Source organism: Aspergillus fumigatus, chromosome 3 (genome assembly GCF_000002655.1).
Source record: "Aspergillus fumigatus Af293 chromosome 3, whole genome shotgun sequence".
In the NCBI taxonomy this organism is placed as follows: Eukaryota; Fungi; Ascomycota; class Eurotiomycetes; order Eurotiales; family Aspergillaceae; genus Aspergillus; species Aspergillus fumigatus.
In genome coordinates this window covers 1,571,779-1,599,056 of record NC_007196.1, presented here as the reverse complement: position 1 = coordinate 1,599,056, position 27,278 = coordinate 1,571,779, and the positions used below count along the sequence as shown (strand labels likewise).

The 27,278-nt window shown below is 48.5% G+C and overlaps 12 protein-coding genes across 12 annotated transcripts; 7 read left to right on the top strand and 5 right to left on the bottom strand.

Moving 5' to 3' along the window:
* Window positions 1-123: 123 nt before the first annotated feature.
* Window positions 124-3,002, bottom strand: erf2 (palmitoyltransferase ERF2). Its single transcript, XM_749866.2, has 2 exons — window positions 2,791-3,002; window positions 124-2,670 (listed from the first exon to the last, which is right to left on the bottom strand). The coding sequence occupies exon 2, from the start codon at window positions 2,430-2,432 to the stop codon at window positions 609-611; it is 1,824 nt and encodes a 607-aa protein (XP_754959.1). The 5' UTR covers window positions 2,433-2,670; window positions 2,791-3,002; the 3' UTR covers window positions 124-608.
* A 6-nt stretch (window positions 3,003-3,008) lies between these two features.
* Window positions 3,009-3,879, top strand: AFUA_3G06460 (uncharacterized protein; the record flags this gene model as incomplete). Its single annotated transcript, XM_749867.3, has 4 exons — window positions 3,009-3,314; window positions 3,376-3,419; window positions 3,539-3,737; window positions 3,829-3,879. The coding sequence occupies exons 1-4, from the start codon at window positions 3,174-3,176 to the stop codon at window positions 3,877-3,879; spliced, it is 435 nt and encodes a 144-aa protein (XP_754960.2). The 5' UTR covers window positions 3,009-3,173.
* A 411-nt stretch (window positions 3,880-4,290) lies between these two features.
* On the bottom strand, window positions 4,291-7,718 carry pmt1 (protein mannosyltransferase 1; the record flags this gene model as incomplete). The annotated part of the gene is made up of 5 exons (XM_749868.2): window positions 7,127-7,718; window positions 6,769-7,058; window positions 6,432-6,715; window positions 4,913-6,373; window positions 4,291-4,833 (listed from the first exon to the last, which is right to left on the bottom strand). Exons 1-5 carry the CDS (start codon window positions 7,387-7,389, stop codon window positions 4,291-4,293), a joined length of 2,841 nt encoding a protein of 946 aa, XP_754961.1. The 5' UTR covers window positions 7,390-7,718.
* A 495-nt stretch (window positions 7,719-8,213) lies between these two features.
* On the top strand, window positions 8,214-10,661 carry AFUA_3G06440 (SURP domain-containing protein). The gene is made up of 3 exons (XM_077804341.1): window positions 8,214-8,390; window positions 8,443-8,496; window positions 8,565-10,661. The coding sequence occupies exons 1-3, from the start codon at window positions 8,303-8,305 to the stop codon at window positions 10,007-10,009; spliced, it is 1,587 nt and encodes a 528-aa protein (XP_077660497.1). The 5' UTR covers window positions 8,214-8,302; the 3' UTR covers window positions 10,010-10,661.
* An 8-nt stretch (window positions 10,662-10,669) lies between these two features.
* AFUA_3G06430 (guanine nucleotide exchange factor SEC2) lies at window positions 10,670-13,723 on the bottom strand. Its single transcript, XM_749870.2, has 3 exons — window positions 13,099-13,723; window positions 12,392-13,031; window positions 10,670-12,329 (listed from the first exon to the last, which is right to left on the bottom strand). The coding sequence occupies exons 1-3, from the start codon at window positions 13,104-13,106 to the stop codon at window positions 10,917-10,919; spliced, it is 2,061 nt and encodes a 686-aa protein (XP_754963.2). The 5' UTR covers window positions 13,107-13,723; the 3' UTR covers window positions 10,670-10,916.
* A 1,296-nt stretch (window positions 13,724-15,019) lies between these two features.
* AFUA_3G06425 (HNH endonuclease signature motif containing protein) lies at window positions 15,020-16,699 on the top strand (the record flags this gene model as incomplete). The annotated part of the gene is made up of 2 exons (XM_077804340.1): window positions 15,020-15,787; window positions 15,842-16,699. The coding sequence occupies 2 exons, from the start codon at window positions 15,020-15,022 to the stop codon at window positions 16,307-16,309; spliced, it is 1,236 nt and encodes a 411-aa protein (XP_077660496.1). The 3' UTR covers window positions 16,310-16,699.
* Window positions 16,700-18,453: 1,754 nt separating this feature from the next.
* On the top strand, window positions 18,454-19,104 carry AFUA_3G06420 (DNA-binding protein; the record flags this gene model as incomplete). The annotated part of the gene is made up of 3 exons (XM_001481552.1): window positions 18,454-18,539; window positions 18,560-18,645; window positions 18,821-19,104. 3 exons carry the CDS (start codon window positions 18,454-18,456, stop codon window positions 19,102-19,104), a joined length of 456 nt encoding a protein of 151 aa, XP_001481602.1.
* A 598-nt stretch (window positions 19,105-19,702) lies between these two features.
* On the bottom strand, window positions 19,703-20,712 carry coq4 (ubiquinone biosynthesis protein COQ4; the record flags this gene model as incomplete). Its single annotated transcript, XM_749872.2, has 2 exons — window positions 20,438-20,712; window positions 19,703-20,349 (listed from the first exon to the last, which is right to left on the bottom strand). The coding sequence occupies exons 1-2, from the start codon at window positions 20,646-20,648 to the stop codon at window positions 19,703-19,705; spliced, it is 858 nt and encodes a 285-aa protein (XP_754965.1). The 5' UTR covers window positions 20,649-20,712.
* A 102-nt stretch (window positions 20,713-20,814) lies between these two features.
* On the top strand, window positions 20,815-22,721 carry AFUA_3G06400 (SET domain-containing protein; the record flags this gene model as incomplete). Its single annotated transcript, XM_749873.2, has 6 exons — window positions 20,815-21,239; window positions 21,295-21,870; window positions 21,970-22,024; window positions 22,075-22,137; window positions 22,192-22,303; window positions 22,403-22,721. The coding sequence occupies exons 1-6, from the start codon at window positions 21,057-21,059 to the stop codon at window positions 22,719-22,721; spliced, it is 1,308 nt and encodes a 435-aa protein (XP_754966.2). The 5' UTR covers window positions 20,815-21,056.
* A 75-nt stretch (window positions 22,722-22,796) lies between these two features.
* Window positions 22,797-24,041, bottom strand: AFUA_3G06390 (ketopantoate reductase family protein; the record flags this gene model as incomplete). Its single annotated transcript, XM_749874.1, has 1 exon — window positions 22,797-24,041. The coding sequence occupies one exon, from the start codon at window positions 24,039-24,041 to the stop codon at window positions 22,797-22,799; it is 1,245 nt and encodes a 414-aa protein (XP_754967.1).
* Window positions 24,042-24,452: 411 nt separating this feature from the next.
* Window positions 24,453-25,749, top strand: AFUA_3G06380 (Sas10/Utp3/C1D family protein). Its single transcript, XM_749875.2, has 3 exons — window positions 24,453-24,660; window positions 24,713-24,879; window positions 24,949-25,749. The coding sequence occupies exons 1-3, from the start codon at window positions 24,480-24,482 to the stop codon at window positions 25,345-25,347; spliced, it is 747 nt and encodes a 248-aa protein (XP_754968.1). The 5' UTR covers window positions 24,453-24,479; the 3' UTR covers window positions 25,348-25,749.
* A 53-nt stretch (window positions 25,750-25,802) lies between these two features.
* Window positions 25,803-27,093, top strand: AFUA_3G06370 (coiled-coil-helix-coiled-coil-helix domain-containing protein; the record flags this gene model as incomplete). The annotated part of the gene is made up of 3 exons (XM_749876.2): window positions 25,803-26,290; window positions 26,446-26,707; window positions 26,766-27,093. The coding sequence occupies 3 exons, from the start codon at window positions 25,803-25,805 to the stop codon at window positions 26,796-26,798; spliced, it is 783 nt and encodes a 260-aa protein (XP_754969.1). The 3' UTR covers window positions 26,799-27,093.
* Between the last annotated feature and the right edge of the window lie 185 nt (window positions 27,094-27,278).

Genomic DNA, 27,278 nt, shown 5'->3' with positions numbered 1-27,278 from the left:
TTTTGGACAAATTGAGCTTGGACGAACTCTTACGCATCTGGAGTTCCAACATGCGGCCCCCTCTGCATTTGATAGCAGCCTCTGCAGGCACCTACAAGCTATATTTGACAGCGGATGGAAACAGACTGACCTCTTCTCTTTGCTTTCCTCTTGAATGAATTATTCACAGTCTATCTGTAAGGTCAGAACCGATTATCATACATATATCCTTGATGTCGCGTAATGTAAACCCAACCCAACAAATCGGACCAAGACAGAGGGCCCCCAATCAGAGGGAAATTGTAGATTGAAATGAAGAAAGAGATGACAGTCATGAAGAGGAAATGGATCCAGATCGCTCAATTGCAAGGTCTTATTCTGGATGGGAAAACTTAGGAAATCACAAGGGAATGCGCAAAGATATCAAGATCGTGAAGTGTTGATGTTTAACAGTTAGGACAGCAGAGGCCAAGTCAATCAAAGCAGCATCAGTCGCTTTAAATAAGAAGATATAGAGATATAAAGAAAAGGAAATGTGTAAAGAATGCAATCACAGAGATGCGGTTAACTTCAGAGAAAGATCGAATAGATAGTGACGTGAGGATAAGCTCACCCAACACCACAGCCGTTTAACCCTGCCGTGGAGTCGGAGGAACATGCTGCATCTCAATGTCCGCTTGAGCTTCAACATCTCGAGGCCGATCTTTCCGTTTCATAGCGCTCAGGCGCTGATCACCCTCTTGATAAGGTCTTTTGAACTGCAAATAGGTCGGAGGGCGGGGCCGCGCTAGCACAGATATCCAGTTTCGGAATATGTTCCCCTGAGTGAAGGGACGATGGCGGTCTGCTTTAGCGAATTTGTGCGAGTTCAGGTATTCCCTTGTCGTCTCGCCTCGCCCTATCAAAAAGAGGTGATATGCCCATAATGAAGCCGGGTAAGGCGCTGCTAGTGCTCCATATATAACCATAGCCCAAGGGACTCTCCACTTGTCGATTGCGGAGCCGAAAGAAACGCCTTCGCGAGCACGATACACCAGAACATGTGCAAGGCTGGCTCCAAGCAAGAACAGCGCAAGGAGGGTCGCAGAACTGACGAAAGCAAAGAAGTACCGATAGTTACGGCGACCAACGCAATTGTTCAGCCAAACACAATGATGATCTAGAGTTTCAACGCAGTTGTCGCATACGCGGCAATGGTAGCAGCGCGGCGGGCGCCAGATGTTGCAAGTCTTGCAGTACTTCACCGGAACGTCCATTGCCGCGACATCAGATGTTGCCAGCTTCACCATCACCCAGTCATTGGTAGGCGGTCCGATCAACAATGGGTCGCCCGAGGGTTCCGGCGGTGGCATTGGATGAAGGTTTCGAGGAATGATCCCAGGATCGACGACCGAGGCGTGTATGAATGAAGAAAAGCATATGTAAAAGAGATAGGCAAACAATATCGGGACCGCAGGTGAGATATGATGCCAGAGCCAAGGAGCCGAATATGCAAAGAACAAAGCGGAAGGCAGAACCACAAAGATGCCAGTTGCAATGTTGATGGGCTTGTCTCTAGAATTCTGGAACCGACCGCCGCCAAAGAACAGGGTGTTACCGGTGAAGTACTCATAATTCTTGCCCAAGTTAGCACTAGTTGGTGCGTGATGTTGCTTCTGGATGGATCCAGGAGATGAATCTGCAGATGACAATCGCTCATGAGCACGATTATCGCGGGGTTCTGGCGCAGTATTTCCGTTTTGTAGCGACAGAAACGACAGAGGGGATCGTTGGGAAGGATCGCTTTTTTCGATGTTATGATTCGCTCCCAGATCGAGGTGCTGTGGCGTAATTTTATACACTCTGTCCCGATCGTGCAAAAGTTTCGCACTCTCGCCCACGCTTCTTGACGTCGTATTTCCGAAGGGACTGGCGTTCGATGTGTTTCTGTCTGGGATTATGGGATCCGTAAACTCGGTTCCTCGCGATGGAGGAGCTTCTTCCTGTGGAGCAGAACTCTGGGGGAAAGTACCATTCGAGATTATGCTTTGCCTATTTTGGTCGAGTTGGTCATTCCAATCCTCGGATGGCGTTGCCGTTTCTTTAGTGACGGGCCGACCTCGATGCGCTTGGAGCCGCTGAGAGGACATAGGTCGAAAAAAGCCCTGGGCAGTGAGCGAAGGAATGTGACTGCGACTCAATCTGCTGGCAGAGCTGCCTGGTCTACTTGTCATCTGGCTGTGTGCGGTGATTGAACTTCTCGCGGGTGGGGGGCCTCGTCTAGAAAGAGATCTCTGTGACTGAGGCGGACGTGATGAAATCCCAGTATTTGCTTGGGATTGTTCGCCATCTTCTGATGCCACATCTGTCATTCGAGAGGAGATGCCCCCGACCGAAGGAGGGCGTGGAATACCGAGGGCAGGTTGTGCGGTCGACACATGATCCGCATCGCTCGTCTCCGGCGCAGATGACATGATTGTCCACGACTTGATAAGAATCTCTACTTAGCAGGAACGCCGATTGATCATGGCATAGTTTGTATTTGGAGGAAGCGAAAAGATCCTCGGGGACTGCTTGAGCCTACGGCCGCCCAGCCGCACAAAATATATGAGACGACGCTAATCGAAGTTTAGACGTGGATGAGTGACAGGGAATTATTTCTGCGTTATCTTTCGCAACAGGAATAATGGATCACAAAGGAATGTAAGCTACCTATGATATAGCGGTGCAGTTAGTTTCATGTGTGCTTATGAAATCTCAATACTGCAAGCCCCTGGGAGCAGAGCAGAGGATATTTCATTGCCCCCTATCGGAGACGGGTTCCTCACAAACCTTGGGTACAGTCGCGAAGCTGATGGAGCGGAGGTAAGAGGAAGAAGGCAAATCTTCGTCACATCACGGCTGGAAGAAAAACCAGTCCAAAGGCGAGTGAGTTAGCAAGCACCCTGGAACCCTTTTTCGCATTGACGGGGCATTGGCACCCTTGCGCGCTCGGCGATTCATTGAACGATGATATTTTGCCTTTTACAGGCAGCGAGTCCCAGCCCGATAATATGCATGACTAAGCGTCGGGAGCGGATGGGCCAACGGGATGTCACCTGATGATGCGCCGGGAACATCATCGTTTGACACTTTCGATCTTCCCACTTTCTCTCAGAGAACCCCCGATTGCAGTCCTCGCAGACAACCAGTCTTGAAACCTACAAATCTTCAACATGTCTTCAATTGCTGCCATGGCTTCCCGCCGGGCTTTCGCCCGTCAGTCTCTTTTCCGGGCTGCCCCGCGCCGAAACTACAGCTCCAAGCTGGAGGAGGCCACCCTCGACAAGGCCCCCAAGCGCGACCCCGAGCTCTATGTATGGATCTCGTACCAAGCTCCGCTCGACTGATTGGATTCCTCGCTAAAGGATGTTGCAGGTTCTACTCGGTGTTATGTCCGGAGCTTTTCTGATTGCTGGATGGTGAATAATCCTCCTCCCTATCGCCCACATTCGACACGAAAAAGCGACTGCAGAACCCGATTGTCGCTAATTGCACGCTGGATTGATGCGGACGCCGCTTACCAATTATTTGTCAACAGGTACTTCGGCAGAAAGCCCACCTCGGTAACCTCTGAGAGCAACGTTCGTATCGGCGAGAGCGCCATGCCTTGGGAGCGCGATGACGACGGCAAGATCTACAAGTACCAGTACCACCCTCACGGTGACAAGAGCCAGCCCCTCAGAAACGCTCCCAGCGCTCTGAACACCGTCATTGTTCCCAATGTCACTCTGCCCGTGGTAATGATCCCTCGCCTTTCATCTCCATGACGGATCTTATGTCAGGTAGTACATGTGAATAGATTGCTGACAACCCGCTTCTCTTCGTCAGGACCTTCACGAACGCTTCAACAAGTACGGTAAGGAGGAGTGGGACTACTAGATGGGCATACGGTGGAGGATCGAAAGCTAGAGATGAACGTCGGAAGTGTCCCGATGTTGATTGCTGTACACTAAAAGCGTCAGTGAGGACTAGAAGGTTGGGTTGCAGACTCTTGCCAGAGCTTTTTGTGCATAGTATGTTCTGATGGAAGTCAATACGTGGATCAATTGTTCTTTTTCATGCTATTTTCTCGCAGAGCTGTCAGGTATTATCCTCCTATGGGTATGGCTCGCATCAAAATTTGTGGAAATCACACGTATAATCGCACATTTCATTCGGTCAAGATGTATATTTGTTTAACAGAAGAAGTATTGAAATCGACTTTGCCAAGCCTCGAATGTTCAGAAAAGAGGAGCAGCAACCAGCCCATGCCACTCATTACACTCCATGTATGTATGACCTTTCGTTGCTTTAATTCTGAGTTGCCTCCTTTGCTTCGCTAGCCGGCTTTGGCTCAGGGGAACTTGGTTCCTTGACTGATCTCTCGCCCACAGCAGCCGAAGCTGGGCTGTCTCCCGCAGCCTGGTGCTCCTGGTCCTTCACAGTTTCAGGATTTTGCCCTTCCACATCTGGGTGTGGCGGTGCGATTCGACCATCTATCATCTCTACTTCATGGGCATGTTCAAGGCGAGTCCGAGTTTCATGCCGGGTTTCAAAAGAAACTTTGCCTTCCCTCGCAAGAGATGCGACGAGCGCCTCATCAAGAACATTGCCATGTTGATCACGGTACTCCACTCTCGCCATTGTTCCGCGAGGCTGTTGGGCCTGTGAAGTCACGCTTGCCTCCTGAGCCTCCTTGTGAACCTCCTGATGATGCTGCTGGGGCGGTGCCACCGGCGGTTCCTTAACGGGTGAATTTTGGACAGGCAATTCTGGAACTGGATTTACCTGTGCGGAAGGCGTTGATGATGCAATTGGGTTCGCATTGAGAAATTGAGTAACATATTGACCAAGCTAATGTGTTGTCGTCAGCCGTCGGGCGTTCATTCATCTAGTGTCCTCGTCGCGGAGGTTGCCATTCTGGAACACTTACGTCAGTGTAAAATGTGTTGCAATCAAAATCCCAAGTGCTAACAAGTTTGACCTTCTTGCAAGCATCTTGGGTCCAAGGATTGCCATAGACTAATGGGGAGTAAAGAGTGAAGGTGAAGATGCTGAGAGCCAGAAAGACTGCGACCAATCCTTTGCCAATGATAGGCCTCGATGACAGACCGAAAGACTTGAAGCGATTGGCGATAAAATCGAACTCCTGGCACAGCGCCATGAGGGCGAAGTAGAGGGCCGGGAAGTAGTGATGTAAAAAGAGCTGCCGAGCCATAAGATAAAAGGGGAAGTAGTGGAAAGCCCAGCCAAGCACGCTCGTACCGACTTCATAATCAAATCGCTTGAAGTTGACGTTGCGATAATCACCGCAACTGCGTTGCCAACGGATAACGGCGATGCCCTTAAAGACAATATAGACGACAATGGCGGCAGTCGACGACCACCAGATGAAGGGGTTGCCGAGGAGGTAAATCTGACGGTGATCACGACCCCAGAAATTGATGCCCCTGAGCAGTGTTGGCCACGATGGTGGGCGAGAATCCCAGGCATGAGACTCGGTCAGTCCAGCGTTTGTAGTCCACATGACTTTCTGGAGCTCCCAGAACTTCCCAAAGAACCCAGGGTTTCGGTAATTGACCTTTTCTGCATCCTCGGGTAACATCGGATGGTGGTTTGACTCGATGTACCAAAGACTGTTCGGCAGGGTGCCTCCTCTGGCGCAAGTCACTTCCTGCTGATCGAAACCCCACTCAGGAAGCTTCACCTTGTGAGAGAATAGAACACAGCCAGTCATGACATGGACAAGCCGGAATTTAGATTCGATGGTTCTCAGCCTTTTCTTCGCTTCCTCGCCGTCGGACTTCGACTTGACAATCTCAACACGGAAGAGATCGTTTGCGTCTCCCGGGAATCCCTCATAGCCATACGCAGACACTTCAAATTGCCAATCGACGTCTGTCACAGGAGGTCGCTCGTCGTGCGAGTGAAGTCTCCTATGTGTCATCGCATGGTAGAGTCTTACCACCGCACCATCTTGGATGTACTCGGTAGTGATATTGTCCCAAGCGTAAGGGCCTTCCACTTGTCCAAAGGGACCAAGGGGCTGGGTCTGGTTCTCAAGAATGAAGACATTGTTCTCGTCTTTGTGAGGATAGAGAGTGATCTGCTGTTGTTTGCTTCCTGTGGGATACATATGGGCATGGGAGTGAAGGTAGCCACCCTGAGTGTTTAGGTGACGAATGCTCACACGTGAACCGAAAACAACATCTGCAGGAACATCTTGCATTCCCTTGGAGTTTAATGTGGCCTGAAATTCCGAGGACATGAATCCATCTCCGTCTCCCGGGTTGACCAAGCATAGGAAATGAATTGCGAACATTCCACAGTAAATGCCAAGGGGAACGATGATGAGACAGAAAACCCGGGCAAAGAAATGTTTGAACCATAAGCGCTGGAGCAATTAGCTTTGACGTAGAGTGAGGAAGATCTAAGCGATACCGAAGACATACCGGTGTGACGTTTTGGGCGTCGCCCCAAAGCACCCACAGTTGCAGGACAGTGAGAGAACCGACCCACGCGACTGTGAAAAGCCCGACCCATTTAACGCTCAATGTGGCGCCCAAGGATAGACCCGTTGCTGCCAACCAGAACCACCAGGGTCCACGGAAGGCATGAGAAGGTCCAAGCTCTTGCTGGTTTGTAAAACTAGTAAACGCCAGTGCCGTGAGTGCTGTGAAGAAGACCAACGGCGAGTCCAATAGGATTAGACGGGATTGAGTGATTAGACCATTTTCTGCAGATGGTCAGCGACCATGGGTTGGTCAAATATATCAGTATCAGTCTTACCAAAGATTACGACTCCGGCCCCAAGGACAGCAGTTATAGTTCGGCAACCACTCGCCTTCAGGGTCAGAAACATCAAAGGAACAGTAAGGACACCCAATACGGCTGGAAGCAAGCGCATAGCGACATATGGGACTCCAGGTTCAAGATAATCCTTGCCAATGTCCTTGAAGTCAAAATTACCATCAAAACCAGCCAGCCAGCCAGCAAGTGTGATGAGCAGTTTGGCGAGAGGAGGGTGCACATCCATGAAAAATCTGCCTTTTATATATTTGCTCGCGAAGCCGCCAAAGCTGTTCATCATTGATTAGCATCATAGCGTATCGAAAATATGTGCATTCAAAAAGATATGAAGACGTACTGGACTTCGTCGAAAACGACGCTCGAAGGCTGATAGATTCGGAAAAGACGAACAACCAGAGCAACAAGCGTGACCAAGACGAGCACCTTATAGTCTGAAGAGGGAAGATGGAATATATTGTTATCCTTGACACCCTCCGATCCATAGCTTGATGTGTCTGCCGGCACTTTCTTGCGATCCTTCGGTCTCGGAGAGCGACTTGGAGAGCGGCCTTTTCTGGGCAAAGGCTTGACCTGTAAGGTCTCTTTCGATTTTTGCGACATGTCTGATTGATGCTCCCGCGATTGGAGCGAAAGTGGATAGATCAAATAACAAGTAAAGAAATTATGCTGTCAGACAGCGAAATAATCTGGCACGAGTGGTAGAATGCTCCGACTCCAGAGGGGAGCTGTTTGATTGATTACCCCACGCCAAAGGTTGAAACCAATCTGAATTTGGGTTATAAACGAGAGTAATGAATCGAAATGCGACTCGCCATGACAAAATTAAAAGGTGAAAGGAAGAGGAGGAAGGCTACTACCGAAAGGAGTAGCATAAGCAGGACAACATGTGAGAAACAATCAGGAGGTCAAAGAAAGCGTTTGATCAGTTTAGGCCAGATGTCAGCGGAGGCGGACTAGAGCTAAGTAAGGGTAGTATGGGGCCGGTGTTTTCTGAGTACCGAGATAGGAGCCACTTCGAAGAGCGACCTTTGGTGGCAGGTACTTAACTATCTCAAAGACACCGTTGGCTTTACTTTGAAACGTCTTTGCTGTCAAGGCTCATTATCAAATGAATACCTTTGGCTGCCATTCAACTCCATTCTTAGGACCCCCAAGAACCTGCGACCGCAATCAATTAGGACCAAGTAATACTTACGAATGGGGATGTACCCAGGCACATAGGTGAGGTACCTTACATTATATGTCCCGAGTACGAAGTAAGTAGGTACGCAGTACCGCCATCAAATTTGTGACAAAAATTACTAGTTGTAATTTTTAGCTGTGCTTAAAAAGGCCCCACCAAAAATAGTAAAGTGCCTATGCGCGCGTTTATCTGATAGCCGCCAACCAGGCGCGCGGCAACTTTCCCTCCCAATGAAGTCAGTCCCAGGTCAAAGAGCACGCCAGTGGAGTCAAGGACAGCAACCACACCGTCCTGACATTTTCCATCGTCGTTCTGATCCTGGAATTGAATATGGCTTCCAACGGGAATACTCCAACTCTTCCAGATGAGGTGAACAAACCTCCAGAGGGTGTGGTTCTGCCACCTAAAGACATTCGAGGTTCGTCCCCCTAAAGGTTTCTGCTGGAGATATATGCTGACATTTCATGTAGCTATTGTGGAGAAAACTGCAGGCTATGTTGCTCGCAACGGATTTGTTTTCGAAGGTGCGCTATCGGTCTACGTCGATTCATCGATTTTCATGTTCCATTTTAAGCTAACAGTACTCTTCCAGAACGTGTGCGCGAAAAAGAGAAAAACAACCCGAAATTCTCCTTTCTGAACCCCGGGGATGCTTATGCGAGCTTTTACCAGTGGCGGTTGAACGAAATCAAAGAAGGAAGAGGGACCGCAGTAGCAGCAGGTCGTCCAGGCGAGTCAACAGCAGCTCCAGAACCAGAGAAGCCCAAGGGGCCCGCACAGCCACCGGAATTTCACTTTTCGGCTCGGATGCCTATCATCAACGCACAGGATCTGGAGGTCGTTAAACTTACGGCGCTCTATGTTGCGAAGAGGGGCAAGTCATTTATGACCGCTCTGTCGCAGCGCGAAGCGAGGAACTTTCAGTTCGATTTTCTTCGCCCGCAGCACAGTCTCTATCAATTTTTCACTCGGCTGGTCGATCAGTATACCATCCTGTTAAGAGCAGAAGGAATTGACGAGTCCACATCAGAAAAGCGCAGAATCGCCGAACTGGAAAACAATGTGAAGAACAAATTCCATATCTTGGAGCGGGCGAAACAGCGCGCTGAGTGGGTGAAGTACCAAGAGCAACAGAAACAGAAGAAAGAAGAGGAGGAGGAGCAGGAGCGAATAGCCTATGCGCAGATCGACTGGCATGACTTCGTGGTAGTAGAGACTGTTCTCTTCACTGAAGCGGACGATCAAGCCGACCTACCCCCACCTACATCTCTCAACGATCTACAATCCGCCTCTCTGGAACAAAAAGCTATGATGTCGCTAAACCCACTGCGAATCGAAGAAGCGATGCCAACAGACCAGGGAGCCCAAGTCTACTACAACGCCTATCCTCCAACACAACCCGAGCCGGTGGCACATCCTGCCCCTCCGTCCGTTTCACCATATCCTCCTCAAGCCCCGGTACCGCAACCCTATCCTATGGCCTCTGCCGCCGCGCAGGAAGAAGAGCAACGGATTCGGGAGCGGATGGAGGCTCGAGAACAGGCCGCCGCCGCACAAGCAGCTGCCAAAGCGGGCCCCGGACAGCAGCCGATGCGCATTCGCTCCGACTACGTACCGCGCGCACAAGCGCGTCGTCTCAATCCTTCCGGCGCTACTGCACTCTGCCCCAACTGTCACCAGCAGATCCCTGTGGCTGAACTTGACCAGCACATGCGTATCGAACTGCTTGATCCCCGGTGGAAGGAGCAGCGTGCCAAGGCCGAGTCGCGAAGCGCCACCACGAATCTGTCGACCGCCGATGTGGTCAATAATCTGAAACGGCTGGCGAGCCAGCGAAGCGACGTATTCGATTCATCACTCACCGCAGGTCTCGATCCTGAGGAGGAAGCAAGGAAGAAAAGAATGGCCTACGAGAACCCCCCTGGAGCGGGGCCCACACCGCCGATGGTTGGTCCTGCAGGGGGCCCGCCCAACCCTCAGAGTCTAAACATCGAGGAGCAGATTCGACAAATTCACGAACGTTACAAGCAGGGTTAGACCGTTAGAAATAGCAGGGGGTAAAACTAAATTGTTTCGAGGCGTTTCTCATTCTGGAGTACTTATCCTTGGACTCTCTTTCTGCGAAAAGGCGCATACCTCACCTGTAAAGTATCACTTCTTGCTTCCTTGGTCACTATTAAATTTGAGGGTTGCTGAGTTTTTATCCCTTCATTTAATGATTATTCTCTTGGATTTGGACTGCGCATTGAGTAGAATTCTCTCAAGATTCATGAACCCTCTGTTTTCTCCAAGTACGGCCGCCGAAGACTTGGTACAGCGCCGAGCTGTCATCATCACCACGATCCTGATGGACATGCTGATTTAAGAGTGTATATACTTTGAAGATGGAGGACAATCAGTCAATATTGCCAAATAGTTCATCATTATCTGCAGAAATCTATCGTATATGTGCAAGTAGATGTCATGTACCAGACACAAATCATGCTGTGCACCATTCACTCCATATATTAAACCCTGAAGGCTTTTCGGATGAAAAGTCATGGAAAGGACGGATAAAAGGGGCCGAAAGTGCAGGTATGAGCAAGCAGAATAAGAAACAACACGCTGGATAGAATGGGTTGATGTCAGGAACAGCTGTATGCTCCATCGGAAAGGAAGCCATGTCAAAACAGTCCTGAATAACACCACCAAAAAAAAAAAAAAAAAAAAAAAAGGCAAAAAGAATCGGGAAGATGAGCAGAAAGGAGCATATTGTGTGTACAAACGTTCAGGACGCAGCTCCATATGAATTAGTAATACACGTAGACTGCTGCGCGGTCGAGCCGTTGACGGGCAGCCATGTAAGAAAGGTAATGGACATGTAAGTTGAAGAATAGCGGCAGCAAAGGGGGCACTCCTAATTGAAGGACAGTTGTATTGTAGATGCAAAACAGAAAAAGAGTCTTCAGTTTTGATCATCATCATGGCCGTCATCATTCTTCGCGGTCCGAATAACCAAGGACTCCTCAACGTGAGTGATAGACTTGGGGTCGTCACTAGTCGCAGATAGCGTCACTTGACTCACGCCATGTTCAAGATACTCATCTTTCCCCTTCTCAGAAGCATGAGACTTGGGACTGCCGTAGAATGGCCTTGAAACGCCTGACGCGGAAGTATACCCACTCACGGATGCATTGTCGTAATCGGAGTCCGAGACTCCGTGGTCGTGGCCATGATTGGGAGTCTCATATGTCTCAAGAGGAGCATCGAGCCGATCTTGCTCATCATCGCCTATCCGGTCTCCCAGGTTATGTCTGGATGGGGCCGAGCCAGCGTTTTCAAAGCTATTCGCCTGAGCAAACGTAGGGACAACCCCTCCGCCGATGCGGGACCAAAACATGCGCTCTCTCAAGCGAACTGTTTCTTCCCAAGCGTCCTTCTCTTCTTCTGCATCGGCCGCACGGACATGGCCATCCAAGATAAGACGTAGATACCCAGTAAATTCACAAGAAGAGCGAACCTTTTCTAGACAAAGGACACACAAAGGATAGCGCTGAGCCGTATCACTGTCGGATGTTCTAAAGCGGTGCGTTCTCTCGTTGGCAGATCCAGGTCTACGATCACCACAGAGTGAACATGGGAATCCGTATTTCCTTGTTGCAGGCGGGATCGGTTCAACAACGAGGCTTCCTTCGCAGATGCTGCTCAACACCGCACGTCGCGTCAACCATGAGATCCCGGGCGCAGCATCCAGCCGAAGAGTAGGTTCAATGTCCTCCATGAGCACGCGTTTGTAGAAGCGTGTTTCTTTGAGCGGGATATGGGAGGTGGCAGGCTGAGGAGATGACATGCTCCCATTCGGCGAATGAGTGGACTTGGCGGGGGATGAAGATGCCGAACCAAACCCAGCACTGCTGAAATTGGCTAAACTCATAACATTCAAGCCGGCGTAAGAACCACTGGCAGCCCTGCTTGGCGGCTTCGACGCACTCGATAGACTGAACAGTTCTCGGAAATCTTCAAAAGCCTGAATATCCGTCCGACATACTGATTTGAACAGATGAGGAAAACTGGTCGAGGGGCCTGGGACGATCTCCTCCACGTGCGGCGATTGTTCGGGAGGATCAGCAGTCTCCAGGCTCCTCGGAAATATACCAGGTAATTGTTGATGCCCATCTGGCGAAGATGGCACTGTAGAAATGGTGGTGCGGACTTCGACATCGTCCTTGGCAATATTCATTCCTTGCATCACAGACTTAAGCTCGGCTAGCTGTTCTTGATGAGATGCAAGCAGTAATTCTGTGTCCTTCACCTGAGCTCGTAATTGTTCATTTTTCTTTTCGACCGCCTCACGCTCCAGCTTCGCAGCGGCGACCATCTATTCCAGTCATGTTAGATACTAGGTTAATAATGTCTAGTCAAAAATTGATATCGACATACCTTATTCGCCTCCTCGAAGAGTGCCGCAGTTAGAGTCTCCAGTTCCTGTTCAATGGTCTTTTTACTTTTCTCGACAATGGCGCGCTGAGCCTTCTCCTCCGCAAGAGCAGCCTTCAACTGCGAGATCTCACGGTCCGCATCGGCTTTCTTGATAAGAACCGCCTGCTCAATATCATGTCGGTACTTCTCATTTTCCGACTCCAATGACTTGATCCGATTCTGAGCCTGTTCCAACTCCTGTCGGGTGGCAACCAGGTTGTCATCGAGCGTAGTCTGATTATTGATCGCCTGTATCAATTTCACACTCAAAGCAGCAACCTCACTGCTCAAATCCGGATGATGGGACGGCGTTGACGATGTGTCGGATGCCTCAGAGTTATTCACGAGTCTTGGGTCTCTCAAAGTACTGAAACCGCTATCAGGGATATCCCCAGCACTATTGGAACGAGTTGCAAGAGAAGGCTTCTCGGTGGCAGTCGCTGCGAGATCATTGGTGGACTTGGTTTTGGTCACTGTTCTATCAGGAGAAAGTGACCTGGGACCGGAAGAGAGGGACCGCTTGTGATTGCTGGAACGGGGAATCATATTGGAAGGTGAAAGAAAGCTATGCCGGAGATGATAGGTTTGGAATGCAATTAAACTGCTCATGAAGTTAGTAACTTCATTAGTCACCATACTCAGGTTTGCGTGAGGCAATGGGCACATACTCTGCCATGGCGGACTGGAGAGAGCGGCAACGAATTCAGAGAACTGAAGAGGCGCGGTGACCCAGTTCAGGTGTCACGACCATGAATATAGGTGATACACCTCGCCCATCCAGAATTTCCACAAGTGATAATTGTTCAAAATAAGGTCCAGACTTGATTGCAGAATACGTAACAGCTAGCGAGTCGAGATACGAAGCATCAAGAAATTGAACTGGCGTCGACGATGGAAACGGGACAAGGGGTCGGACACGACGGAGACGATGGACAGAATGAGAGTATTATATAGAGACAGTAGAATTAGATGAAGGGAGGGTGATATATTGAAAGTAGTAAATAATCATTTGAAGGGAGTGGTAGTCGGAGTAACCCCTCTTTTGCGAGGAGAGGAAGCGGTTGGGGAGGCGTCTTGAAGGAACAGGCGATAACGGACTTGACTTCGGTTCTCCGTGAAGGAATGCTCGGAGGATTCTTGGCCTTGTCCTTCAGGCCCAAACGACTGGACACTTGACGATGACCATTGGCAGGTGTGGCTGGCATTGGCCTGAGGCAGCAGGAATCCACTCGCTGAGTCATTTACGCTTTTCCACAATAGGCAAGCTGATCTGTGATGCACCTTCGAAATTACGTCGTTCGACTGGGATTTTCGTCAAGAAAGTCCATGGCTGGCGCTTAAGACATCATTCACTAAATTTTTACACGCGGAATTTCTATTTTTGTTCCTTCCCCGCAATACTTGTGATTGGATCTCTTTTCTACCATAGCGCTGTTTAATTGCAGCCTGCGTCTTTTAATGACCCATGACAAGCCGAGTACCTCCTTGGAGTCGACTGGTTGATGTTATCGGAAGAATCGTCACCAAGCCTCATATAGTCTCCTTTCATATGGAGTAGATTAAACGTCTACCCATCCGAATGCGATCACTCTCATATACCTATGATGAGTGCTCAATTGACAAGTGATGACGACACTAGTCCCTACACACCACGCCTACAACCTACAGAAGAGAGAAGTAGATCGCTAACCCGCAAGCAATGTCTGAGACATGCCATATATCCTCGAGACTCCATCGTAACCTTACATAAATAGATATAGATAGACCAACGGGTTCCAAATGTCGATCGTAGGCAACGAGGCAGTCACCTATAGTTGCCCAACCAGGTGAAGGAAACAGGCTATGCATGCAGTTTGCAACACTGTGGTATACCTAGGTACTTCGTACGTGATAGGGTGACCCTTACACTTGATTGCAAAAATGGCGCCGGGTCTTATGCTCTTCAATTGTTTCCTAAAACCCCAGTGCTGAGAAAGATCTGCTAAACTACTTTGGTTATTCTTCTGAAGACCACTATTGCAACATCTCTGTATTGTATTTTATGAGTGCATCTCTAAACAGTATGATTTATAGCACCTTGTACTAGTGCCTTGATACTGTGGGTCACTGGGTGTAAGGGAACAGAGTGCTGAAGGTCATTTTCGGAACTGTGACCTTACAATTGAAAAGATGTGATGCAAAAGTCGTCTGTGTTGATGGCAATGGGAAGTCCTACATGAGATAAATTGGAACAAACACTAGATGCCTAACCACTTTACAGTAATAAGCAAGGTTGAGTTGATCTTCAAGGTCACCAAGACACAAGCCCGCGATGGATAACTTTGTTCTTTGTTAGGTTAGAAAAGAGAGCCACAGCTTAAATCTACATTAGTCAGCGTCCCACGTGGCCGGCCAAGCGCCAAGAAGGGGTTGTTGTGAACATTGGGTGCTCCGGAAGTAGATTAACCCGGATCCGAGCGGCAACCCCTTCTGAAATTCCACCCCTTATCGAAACAACAAGTAACATCAGAATTCGGCTTTAGGGCGACCAATAATGATGTGATAGTGTTATGCCGAGAGGCAAGCTGCCTGAATATCTAGTCAGCTTCAATGGAGCGTCAACACCGACTTCACCGGCACCGTTCATCTCTGGAAGGGGTTATCGTTCCTTCGCCTCAACCCTTGAAGGTTGAAGAGCGCAGTCTCGCGATTCAAGTTTTTGATAATATTATGCTGCACTTTGAACCTTGTCAGGCAACTAATATTAGCTATAAACCAGTGACACTTATTAAGCTTATGAAAAATAAGGTTTCTGAAAAGGATGAGTTTCTGGACCTCTTCTTTACTTTTATTCAGCAAGGGCTGCTCAGTGAGAGGGAAGGGACTGGTCTAGAGCAAATCTTATCCCACCTTAACAGATTTTGTATCTGGTCGGCTGAAGAGACAAATGCATTACATGATTGTCTTGTTGCTTTTGCCAAGGATTTTATAGACAACTTCTTACCATGTAAGTTTCCAGGCGCTACACCTGATATAAGTCACTTACTTTTCCCAGTAAAATCGTTGGCAGTAAAAACCCCCCAACTCACCCCGGCTCTTTCCCATCCTAGGACTCCGGAAGCCACCATTGGCACTCCTCAACGTGTCTCAACTTCGCGACAAGCCTGTCTTATACGTGACCGCCACCGATGTATCATTAGTCGGAAATTTAATGCCCAAGAAGGCCAGAGACGATACAAGCGGGATGGGTCTAATTTGAAGGATGATGATGGCAAGTCATTGCTTGAGGAACGAGATAATATGGCATTTCTGGAAGTCGCGCATATTATACCTCACTCTCTGATGTCACTTACCAGCGAAGAAAACGAATGGGGACTTGTAAGTGCGCATGTTCTGAGTGATTTAACAATCATACTTGCTGACTATATTCAGGCAGATTCAAAGCAGATGGCTTATAGGATCTTGAGGATGTTTAACCCCAGCGCTATCCACCTGATTAATGGCGTTGATATTAATCGACCAATGAATGCACTGACCCTGACTCATGACCTTCACAAGTTATTCAGTAACTTTGATATTGCTTTTGAGCCGGCTGGTTCCCAACCTCATACCTACAAAATTAACTATGTAGAGACAGACCGCATAGGTCGGGTGGAAAGGCTCCCAGTGATTCGTACACTTTATCTTACACCGGATCAAAGTATAGATCCGCCTTCTCCTCAGCTTCTTAAAATTCACGCTGCTATTGGACGCATCCTTCATCTCAGCGCAGCTGGTGATTATATTGATGATCTCCTTCGGGATATAGAGGAAATGGAGGCTGGCAAAGTGATGACGAATGGATCAACCCGACTCGATGACTATATTAGGTTCAGGCTCGGAGAGACGTCTGTATATTAGAATCTTAATGGAAAAAGCCACTATTTGCTCAATGTTTTGACTTTGGATTGCAGTTGTCCCAGCCTGATTTCGCTTCTTGTCATCTTCAATATAATGTAATCTAACCGCCGTAGTGCTTCTGCGCCCATTATTTAGATTCACTCTGGTGGGTGCTTCCATCTGCAAAGTCATGCAGTAGTTGATGATAATTATTCGGGTATATTAGGTACGCCATAGGATTCTCAGATCTTGAAGTTGTGATGAAGCGTCTTGTTGATGAGGGAAAGTATGCAGACATGACAATAGCTTGTCTAGGACGCGAAATTCAAAGGCCACGGGTGGTCAAGGAACTGACTAATCCCAAGTCATGGCGGGTTATGCATTTTAGTAGATGGACTAAGGTACTGTCACGGAACAGGGTGCAAACGCTGTAAACACGGCTTACTAAGGCACGGGGAGAAGTTCTCAGTAGTGGTTCCATAGCTGGTACATGTATCCTACCCATCATCCATCCATAATAAACAATACAGTGTTTCGGGCGTTTCCATCAAATCCATCAGTATAAGCATCAGTACGGATTCTGCTACCTTATGTTAACTACAAGGTCAAAAGTTTGTGTACCCTTCAAAAATCGTAAAAAAAAAAAACCAGCCATTTTGAATCCCCTATTTCTCAACCACCATGCTATTACAATACATAAGATGATATAATAGGAAAGTAGAAATCAATAGTTAGTAGACCAGGCCCTTGCCTGGCTATCTGCACGTAATCTATGTGGCATTGAGTAGATGAGCCCATTAATCACCTGAGGGATAGGCTTAGCCTCCCATGCCTCTATAATAGCATTGCAAAAACACGTCCAATCTATCTTAGATCTGCCTCCTAGGAAGAGTTCTGGATAGAGCTGTAATGGCTTTTTCTTTGAGAGATTCCAGAGGTGCTTAATTAGGTTTAAATTAGGCAAATGATCCGGCCATTCTATGACCCAGATGCAATGAGTTTCAAACCACTCCTAGGCCTATGCAGATGTGTAGATTTTAGCATTATCTTGCTGGAATATTATGCCAGGTTTATAGATCGGGAGAAGGCCTTCTTCAAGGCAATTCAAGTATGAATTAGTGGAATACTCCCCCCGGGCAGCCAATCCAATTCATCACATTCCATGATCGCCAACTTTGAACTCTGTATAGCCTCCTACCCAGATTGCACCCAATATCATCCGTGAGATATCTTTTCCATGGTTTGTAAGTAGATCACGCCGGTATGCCTTCTTTGAGAATTAGGAGGTGAATTAGGTGGAGTTATTTAGCTTTCTTTAGACAGAACATTTGTTAGAAAATAGTACCTCTCCCTACTCCTAGTGTAGGAAATCGAGCCACGTACGCGCAAATTTGTACCGTTCTTTGGCTGTTTCTGGCTTTAAGGGGATTCTCTTCTTGCTCTTCCACTTTTGGAGGTTATATCTTCTCAAAACATGTTAAATTATTGACTTAAGAGACCCACCAGGTGTGTATGCAACCAAGGCCTTCTAGCTCATAGAGGGGCTCCGGTAAACTATCTGATAGATGTAATGCTTAGCAGAGGGGCTAAGCTTATGGGGTCTGCCACTGCAAGGTCTTAATTTCAAGGTATAGTGCTGTTGGAATCATTCTTTAGTTGTGTAAATGATATAGTAACTAACACAAATTCCTTCGCCATTTGTGTAGGTGATATCTGTTTCTCTAGACCATGTAAAATAGCTGCACGCATCTCAGATGATAGCTCAGCTCTAGGCCTTCTATTTCCACTGATCTCTGTGCCAAATGATCCCATATTAATAGAATGGTTGGTGTCTGAAAAATGAGCTTGTTTTCTTGGCGCGTTACGGGAATTGGAGTGTGCACCGACTTTTGACCCCCGTACGTACTACCTTACTCCATAGTCTAGCGGGAATGCCGATTCCTCATGGCGGCCCCACCCCTATTATGGTGGCCTCAGGCGACGAAGTGGGGGTTCACAACTTCAGTATGAACGATTTGGAGATTCGAACTCCAATATTCCGTATCAGCCTCTGTTCTCTTCGAAACAGCCTCAGCCCTTAAATTATTGCTCAATAAAAGGGGATCATATCTCCAGCACAGAAGGCCCCTCAATATTGACCCTTTTTCTGGAAAATATAAATCACCATGGCTGACGCGGAGCTGGAAGAGGTCGGTACAGCAAGCAGTCCTGAGACCTTTTTGAACGTCCCCGACCTGCTATTGTCGACCAGGTATCTAACATAATATACAGATCAGACGGGCCCGTCTTGCACAACTCCAACAACAACAAGGTGGTACTCGAGGAGCTGGTGGGGAGAGTCAGGATGAACAAAGAAGGTAGGCCTCGCCAGTTGACCACTTCTCCGTCTTATGTAGCCTTCCTTATTTCAGTCAGCAAATGCTCACAGGATCACTAACTTTTTTCCCTTCGCAGACAAGCTGAAGGTATGCCATGATAACCCCGCGATACCCCGGATTCTTTGGCTCGCAACATACTGAATTGACTCGCCAGCTGAGCGTCGTTCCGCGATCCTGAACCAAATCCTTGAACCCGAAGCTGCCGATCGACTAGGACGGATCCGTCTTGTTAAAGAATCGCGCGCCATTGATGTCGAGAACAGGCTCATCATGCTTGCCCAAACAGGACAAATCCGCCAAAAGGTCACCGAAGAACAACTCAAAGAATTACTGAACGCCATTGCGGAAAATCAAAGGAAGGACGAGGAGGAACAGAAGATCGTTATCTCACGGCGCAAAGGCGGCTGGGATGATGACGACGACCTGCTGGACTTATAAGCGCAGCTCTTTGAGGAGAGAAATATTCGCGGCGAAAATGTGCCTTTGCATGACAGCGGCTTCTTGCGGATAAAACCCATTCTGATACCACTATATCCTCCGATTATGAGGAAAGTTCTGGGTGCTACAACTGGAACTGGCTAATTCATGATTCAACAGTTGTCTCACGTTTCTCCAAGTCCTTGATACGCATACAAGCTATGTATTCTACAAGTTGGGACAATTTCCATGTTGGCAGTCTTTGGAACCCCCACTTGGATTAAGCATGCCAGTCGATGATGAGTGGTGTTACTTTATGATTCACGATTTACCAAGACGAATACCTGACTGTGAGGTTATCGGACAGAGAATCCAGGCGACAAAGAGATTCACCGGCAGAGCGAGCTGTCCCTTGAACTTAAGCTCTTTGTCCAGTCGACGTTGACTTGGGGCGCTTGATGTAGTTCTGTGGCCATGAAACCAATTGTCCGTTTGCGAAATATCCATCATCTCATGGCAATCTCCCTACAGCTCTTTTTGAATCCTTCACTGCTTTCTTCTGATAATACGCAAGTCAGAATGCCTGGAAGTCTCCTCAAGGAGGAGCTCTGTTGATCAGTCACGATTTCCCTTGGAGTCTCTCCTTCTCCCGCTTTTGCTGCTGCCGCATCAATTTCCGGATTTCTCGTAGATCCGGGGGTCTCTCAATCCCCAGCTCTTTCCGAAGCTCGTCAACGTCTTTTTCCAAGATCTCCTCCCAGTATACATTGATCAGTTCTTTACTGGCAAGCCCACTTCGAACCGCCCATGGTAAATGTAGGGAGAAAAATCGCTCCCGCTCTGCGGGCTTCAATCGCACAAAGGCAAAAATGCTCAGCCCCGTCATGGGAATGAGTGTATTCAGAAACTCGAACGCCTTGAGCGCCAACTCTCCCTCGACAAAGGTAGGGAGTCCAGTCACCGCATGGTAGAAGTCGTGGCACTCCCGATACCGCTGCATGACATATGCGCATTCCTCATCATCAATGTACTTGACACTATTGCGCGTGTCAGGGGAGACCCCTTCCCGATCAAGCCATGTAGCATAGGTACGCCCCACAGAGTTCTCGGGCAAGGTGCGGAGGTAGGGCAGTTTCAGGGTTTCGGAGGTGATGCGGGGGCGGTCACGAAGGATACGTCGGCCCGTGGGATCAGATAGCATTGCATCGCGGAGTCTATATATAAAGTAGGGAGTAGCAGTGGCTTCGCCCAAAGCCGCAATGAGATCTGAACGAGGAGGCTGTGTTAGCCTCTCCCAGCATCAGAAGTAAATCCTTTGGTTGATAATTCTTATATGACGAGTAGAATTTCTTACCCGCTCTTCGAGGATTCATAAGCGACCCTACTGCAGAGCCAACAGCCAGGGCACCGCGTTCAAAAAAGGTTAAAGGGACATGGCCGGGATACTTCGGTGGAGGCCTGTTCAAGGCGGAGAACGGCCGAATGAGATAACTTGCAGTTGCTAATGGTGCTAGAGTGGCCCCTCGAGCAGCAAGCCCTGCCCCGCGCCTCCCGAGGACAGACATATTGTGAGTTGCAAAAGGTTCGATGTCGTTGTGGACATGACCTTGTTTTGAATTGAAACCAGAGAATGGTCTGATGCTTCGGGAACTTCCCATCTCGCGGAAGAGCTCCGGCTAGCACAAATGGTAGCCTTGGAACGCCGTAGGCCCGATAAGCGTTAGATAAGAAAAAGGTTATCGGTACTGAATTTATCTTTGCAGTCTCATCATGAAGAGCTGATCATCTGTTCTTGTGAATCTACGAATCCAGATGCCATGCTAAGATATTATGGTGCACGGGTATTCTTGTGATATGAACCACATATCCCGATATCTGATCATGTATTAAAATTCATCGACCGATAGGACGATAGGACAGAATTGCAAAGTCAAGTCAGTCCCGATCTTTCCCTCTTTCTTCGACGGTATTGCATGCAATTGAGTCCTGGAGACCGTCCGGGTCAACCTGCAAAGATGATGCCAGACTGGTGGCCAGGAGAAATCCATGACCGTTTCACGGACTGGGCAATCTCTCAAGGAGTCATTGTGAATGGAATTGCTCCTGCGCGCTTCCCTGGCCGTGGGTTAGGAATGATATCTACACGAGCTATTGAAGTATGCCATGATCAAATAGTGACTTGACAATTGTGCTCACGGATTCTGTATGAAGAAAGGTGAAGCCATTCTGACGGTCCCACTGAAAGCGATGTTGACGACGAGGCGCATTCCCATGTCTTTCAAGCGAAAATTCCCAAAAGATATTTCCATCCATGCGCTACTTGCTGCTTTCTTGACTCTCGGGGACAAAGAGGATCTCCAGAAGTATGAACTCTGGCGCCAGACTTGGCCAACGCGTCAGGACTTCGAACACAGCATGCCCCTTTTATGGCCACAGCCTTTACGAGGACCCACTCCGTTCTATGATGACAGCGCCAGTGAGATAAATCTGCTTCCGCCATCGATATCTGGCGCTTGGAACACCTTACGGAAGCGCAAAAATGAGCATGATTATGAGACATCCCACCAGAATCTCCTTGCTCAGCAGGAACAGAGATTGCACAAAGCCTGGAGCAGCGTCATTTCTGTTTTCCCTGATGTAGACTGGGAGACTTATTCATACAACTGGCTCATTGTCAACACAAGGAGTTTCTACTACTTGATGCCTGGTCAAAAACCTCCAGAAGATCGAAATGATGCCATGGCGTTGCTACCTTTCGCCGATTATTTTAATCACTCGGACGTGGAGGTTTGTCTTGTCATCCCAAGCCCAGTTCAAATACAACAATACTTTCCGGTCTTTCGTCTCCTATTCTAATCATTGAAACTTTTCTCCCACCTTTTGCAGGATGACGTAAAGTTTGACGGCCAAAAATATGTCTTCAGGGCGACCAGGCGCTATAGTATAAATGTCACTGCCACTCAACTCGGCAACTCTTCTAACAGTGTACAGACTCCGGAGAGGAAATATATATGAGCTATGGGCCTCATCCAAATGATTTCCTACTTGTTGAATGTGAGATGAATCAACACATCTCATCATGTGAATGCCACATCTAACTTCAATCAGATGGGTTCTACCTCGAGGAGAATGGTTCTGACGCGATATACCTTGATGATATCATTTTCCGAGACCTCAGTGCATCCCTCCAGGAAGAGCTGTATTTGCAGCAATATTACGGGTACGTTGAACCCCAAGGAACCTGAAATGTCTTATATTTCATTCTCTAGCTTGCTGCCATATTGTGCGGATATCAATGCTCATGGTCGTAAATTTCCAGCAATTATGAGGTTACCGCCACAGGTGCCTGCTATCGAACAGAGATTGCTGCTTGTCTGAAATACATGACAAGAAGAGATTGGCGGAACTATGCCCTTGGTTATTCTACAAAGAGCTTCGATGCCCAGAAATCTAATGCAATCATCCAAGAATGGATTCGCGCATATGCGAAGGAAGCAGACACGACAATCGCCGCTCTAGAAGCTCTTAGCCCCAGAAAAACAGATCAGGAGTACACTGGGAAATTGAGCACGCTGCTCAGGCGTTGGAAGCAGATCAGATGCCTCTGCGACAAAGCTCTGGAAGCGGTATCCTGCTGAGGAAGCGGGGTGCTGGCAGTGGCGGCTGACCTCCAGCGCGAAAAGCTAGATTTGGAACCTAGTGCTAAGAGCTGTTCATAACTTAGAGCCTTCCAAAATGTCAATTGGGATAGCTCCGGACACTCTTTGCTTCACCATTTGTTGTTTGGCGAGCACCAGATGCTTGATCATGTAATTAACCGCGCACTTGATGCCAAGCTCCTCCCCCCTGCGCACTATATAGCCGTTTATATACTCGATTTCCGTGGTTTTTCCAGATCGCACATCGGCCAGCATGGAGCTGGTGTTCTTGGCAGTCTGATTTGCAAGCTTCGTCACCATCGATCGAAGCCGCTCTGGTGCAAAGCGGTTTTCAATGCCAGGAATACCTTGCAATTCAGGCAAGGCGCAAATGACACTCGAGATCTCGATGAGGAGCATCCGCATCACGCGGGTGAAGCTATAGTTGTAGAGAATCTCGCCATTCTCGCAGTCCATCAGGGCTGTAAGAGGATTTATGATAGCATTCAATGCCAGTTTTTCCAGCTGATATAGTAAAAGGGATGAAGGGGTTTCGGCGACAGCCACGAGCGGCGGCGTGAGGGTCAAAGTGCGTGTCAGGTATTTCGTGCTCGGTGCCCAATCCGTATCCTTTTCATCCTTTGATGCCAAGGCATCACGCGGCACGACAGGACTGATTATAGTAGTTCCGATGCCTGTATGAGTAACATGGAAGGCGTCCCTTTTCCGCGCCAAGCCATGCGAAATGATGCCACACATGTAATGTGGGCGTTGATGCGGGTCAGGGAAAACTTTCTCGTTGATCTCCTCGATGGTCCCCATGCCATTCTGCAGAAGGAGTACAGTAGAGTCAGGGGTCAAGCGATGGCTGACTGATTCCAGGGCTCTGGCAGTCATGGGTGCCTTGACCGCAACAATCAAACATTCGATATGTTCATCATCTTCCTCGGACTGGGAAAGAGACTCTTCCACGCCGGCTTCCAAATTTTCTTCTGTAACGCTATCACCATTCGTATTGGGCTCTCCATTCTGATTCCAATACGGTAGCGAATACCAAGTCCGGTCACTCAATACGTTGACATCAAAGCCCGTCTTGATATCGTCGAGGCCGTTTGTATTGACCGCTAAGCACTTTTTCTTTGCTAACCAAGCCCCATAAAGATCCCTACTATGTAGCAAGAGGGTAATAGGAGGTGGAGATGGTCGGCTTGCAAGCGAATGAGCAACAAATGTCCCTACATTCCCAAGTCCCAAGATGTGTATTCGGCCCGAGAGCTTGCGCTTCCCGCCCCCACGGGATGCTTCATCAGCTTCATGCATCCAAGTCGATAAACATCGACTAACTGGCGTTCCTCGAGAGCAGCGCCGTGTAAGAATCTCTACTTCGCAAAAGCCAGTCCGCAAGAGCGGACGGCGCCCTAAAAAGTACAGCGACACTTTGATGAATGGCAGCTCCCTGCAAGCGAGTCCAGTTGCTAACTCAGATGATGGAAGGATAAATTGATATCGTTTCACCTCCTGCTCATTCTTCTCCCATTGATTATGATTGGTGACGCACCTCAGCTTCACTTCTGAGGTAATAAAAGTAATGCGATAGTAGAAGCATGAAGATAACGATGACGGTCAGCAAGTACTCCGTAGAGAATGAGGCAATGGGATTGTCACCGCCAGGTTCACCGCCTTTAGATAAAAATCGCCCTTATCCATCGAGATTACCAGAGAAATGCTAATCTTGCATTTGCAACTGTATCTCACAAGATGGAGGCTGCCGACCTATTACCGCTTCTTGAGCAACTGGATGATAATTTTGACGATTTGGAAGAGGCTCTCAAACCAATTTTGGAGAGTCCGGTCCTTGAGACATCGAAAAAGCTCCCGGTTCTAGACAAGGCGAAATTTCACGTCTTGGTTACCTACGCTTTGGAATCTCTCATATTCTGTACAGCTCTCTGGCTTATTTCTTCGTCCCAAACTTGCTAATGGAGTAATAGCTTATCTGCGTCTTCATGGCGTCAATGCAAAGGAACATCCTGTCTTCCGAGAGCTTATTCGCGTCAAGCAATATTTCGGAAAAATTCAGGCGCTAGAGACTGAGCCCGAGCAGCGGGCGATGACTCTTGACAAAGAGGCAGCTGGTCGCTTCATCAAACATGGCCTTGTATGTCATATTGCGTTTTTTTTTTCTTTTGTTAGACACCGACCTTGGACACGTCCTAACTTCGTGTAGGCCGGGAATGATAAACTAGATATGAAACGCAAAGAACAGGAGGCGAAGGAGAAAGCGCGCGCTCAATTAAGAGCAGCACTCCTAGCTAAGAAAGCCGCGGCATCTGAGACATCTTCCAGGAATCGTACAAGTAGCTCGGACTCGGAATCAGAATCTGATAACGAGGCGTCGGACAGCGAGAAGTCTATGATTGCTGGATCGGAGCAGCTGGGAAATCCATTGGAAACAACAGAACCCGAAGACTCTCAGGAGGTAAAGAAGAAGAAAGACAACAACAAGCATGAGACTTCCAAGGCCATCAGGAAAAGAATGAAGCGAAGCAAGGAGGAACAGCAAGAACGAAACAAAGAAAGACGGCAGAAGAAAATGGAAGCTCGAAGGGCAGCAAAGGCAAAGTGAGAAGAGGTGGGATGATGACCATAAATCTCACCATGACTCCTGTCATCTCGGTCGGCCGGCCTGACTTCAGTGCCCATATTGCTTCCTAGCAGTTGCATCGTTAGCAGGGCCGACCCAGGTTGTCATTCCTTAGTCCCTCTGACTGCACTGCTAATCAGTCTCATCACCTCGTCGTTGGCAGGATTGACCGTAAGAGGTGCCGTGTATGTCCATGCCGCGACCCTGCGCTTCCACGGAGTTTCAACATGCCTGCTGAGGACTAGTACTGCTACATGCGGAGAGTGTAAACTCTCAAGCCCTCTCAGTGAAGAGGTTCACCAGGCACAATGACGTGGCCTATTCCATGATTCAAGAATTAGGTGCTATCTGAATAGACCATCTATGCATTTGCACGCCTCGTATTATTGCCTAAGGCACATGTTTAGCCATACAATGCGTAATTTATTTTACATGTTATGTCACGTGACCACGATTTTGCCGTAGTCTGTTTACATAAGCAAGGAGTGCATCCAATCAGCGATTGGAAATGTGGCAGCTGGATCGGAGTCCGTTCTCTGTCTCCGCCGACGCATATTCGAGGTTCTTCTTTTCCAGCGCCTCCATCGACAACATATAAAAACCAGCAACCTATCAACCTTCCTACCGCTGAATCGATTTTTATCAAAGTACACCTTACCTCACTTCTTTTCCAACGAAAATACACAACCAAAATGCCTCGTCAACGCCGTGGCGCCGCCCCTGCGCCTACCCCTGCGCGCAGCGCTCCCACCAGACCTACTGTCGCTCCCGCAAGACCGGCTGCTGCCCCCGCTGCTCAGCACCACCAGCCTCACTCGACTGCTGCTCACCCTCCTGCGCAGGCTCAGCAAGCCCCTCCTCCTATGGCCCCTGTTCAGCAGAGCTCTGGTCCCGGACTCTTCGGCCAGATGGCTTCGACCGCAGCGTAAGTTGTCTGCATATTCGTGAGATCCTCGGCTGTGATTCATTCGGGTGGCAACGTCCCGACGAGATGCTACTGGGACTTGCATCCCTAGTTCCTGCGCCGAAGCATCATTGTTCAGACTGAAAAGACGTTGGCTAACTGATTTCTCTTTCTAGTGGTGTCGCAGTTGGTTCCTCTATCGGACACGCCATCGGCAGCCTGTTCAGCGGTGGTTCCTCCAGCAGTGCCCCCACTGAGGCCCAACAGGCTCCTCCTCCCGCTCAGGCTCAGCCTATGGACAATGGATTGTGGCAGAGCAGTGCCACCAACAGCTCTTGGGAGACTCCTGCTTGCGAGACCGACGTTCGCAACTTCCGCAAGTGCCTGGATGAGAACCAGGGCAACATGACTATTTGCGGATGGTACCTTGACCAGCTGGTACGTTCAATTCTCATATTGTCCCGGTATATTGAATGCTGCTAACAACCTGGTACAGAAAGCCTGCCAGGCTGCTGCTAAGCAGTATTAAGCGACTGCGCTTAATCTCGCATGCTGTTACATTTTTCTTTCGATGAAATGACATCAATTTTGGGTAAAACTATGGCTCTGGCGCAAGCCTGCCTAGCTTTGGAATGGGTGTCGACGAATTCTCTTTGCATGGCGGCGTAATAACTTTACTGTATACCATTCTCCCAAGGGAGCCACATCTGTCCTTACAAGCTTCTTGTCTGCGTCCATTCGACTCATTGGGCCAAAGGCGCAGGAGAGAGCTAGAACAAAATGTTGAGATACTGGAAATCAATGAGATGAAATTCCACTCTTCGAACAGATACCCCTTTTTTTCACCATAAATGTGTAGCATGTAGTGCAATGTACAAGGAGTCCTGGGAGCGTCGGTTTGATTATACTGACATAGAACTCTGGGTATAATGGGAAGTGAGACCTGGACGATAGATATTCATCTAGCGGTTCAACAGGTTTTCAACCGCTCAAAGCAAGTGAAAATAGG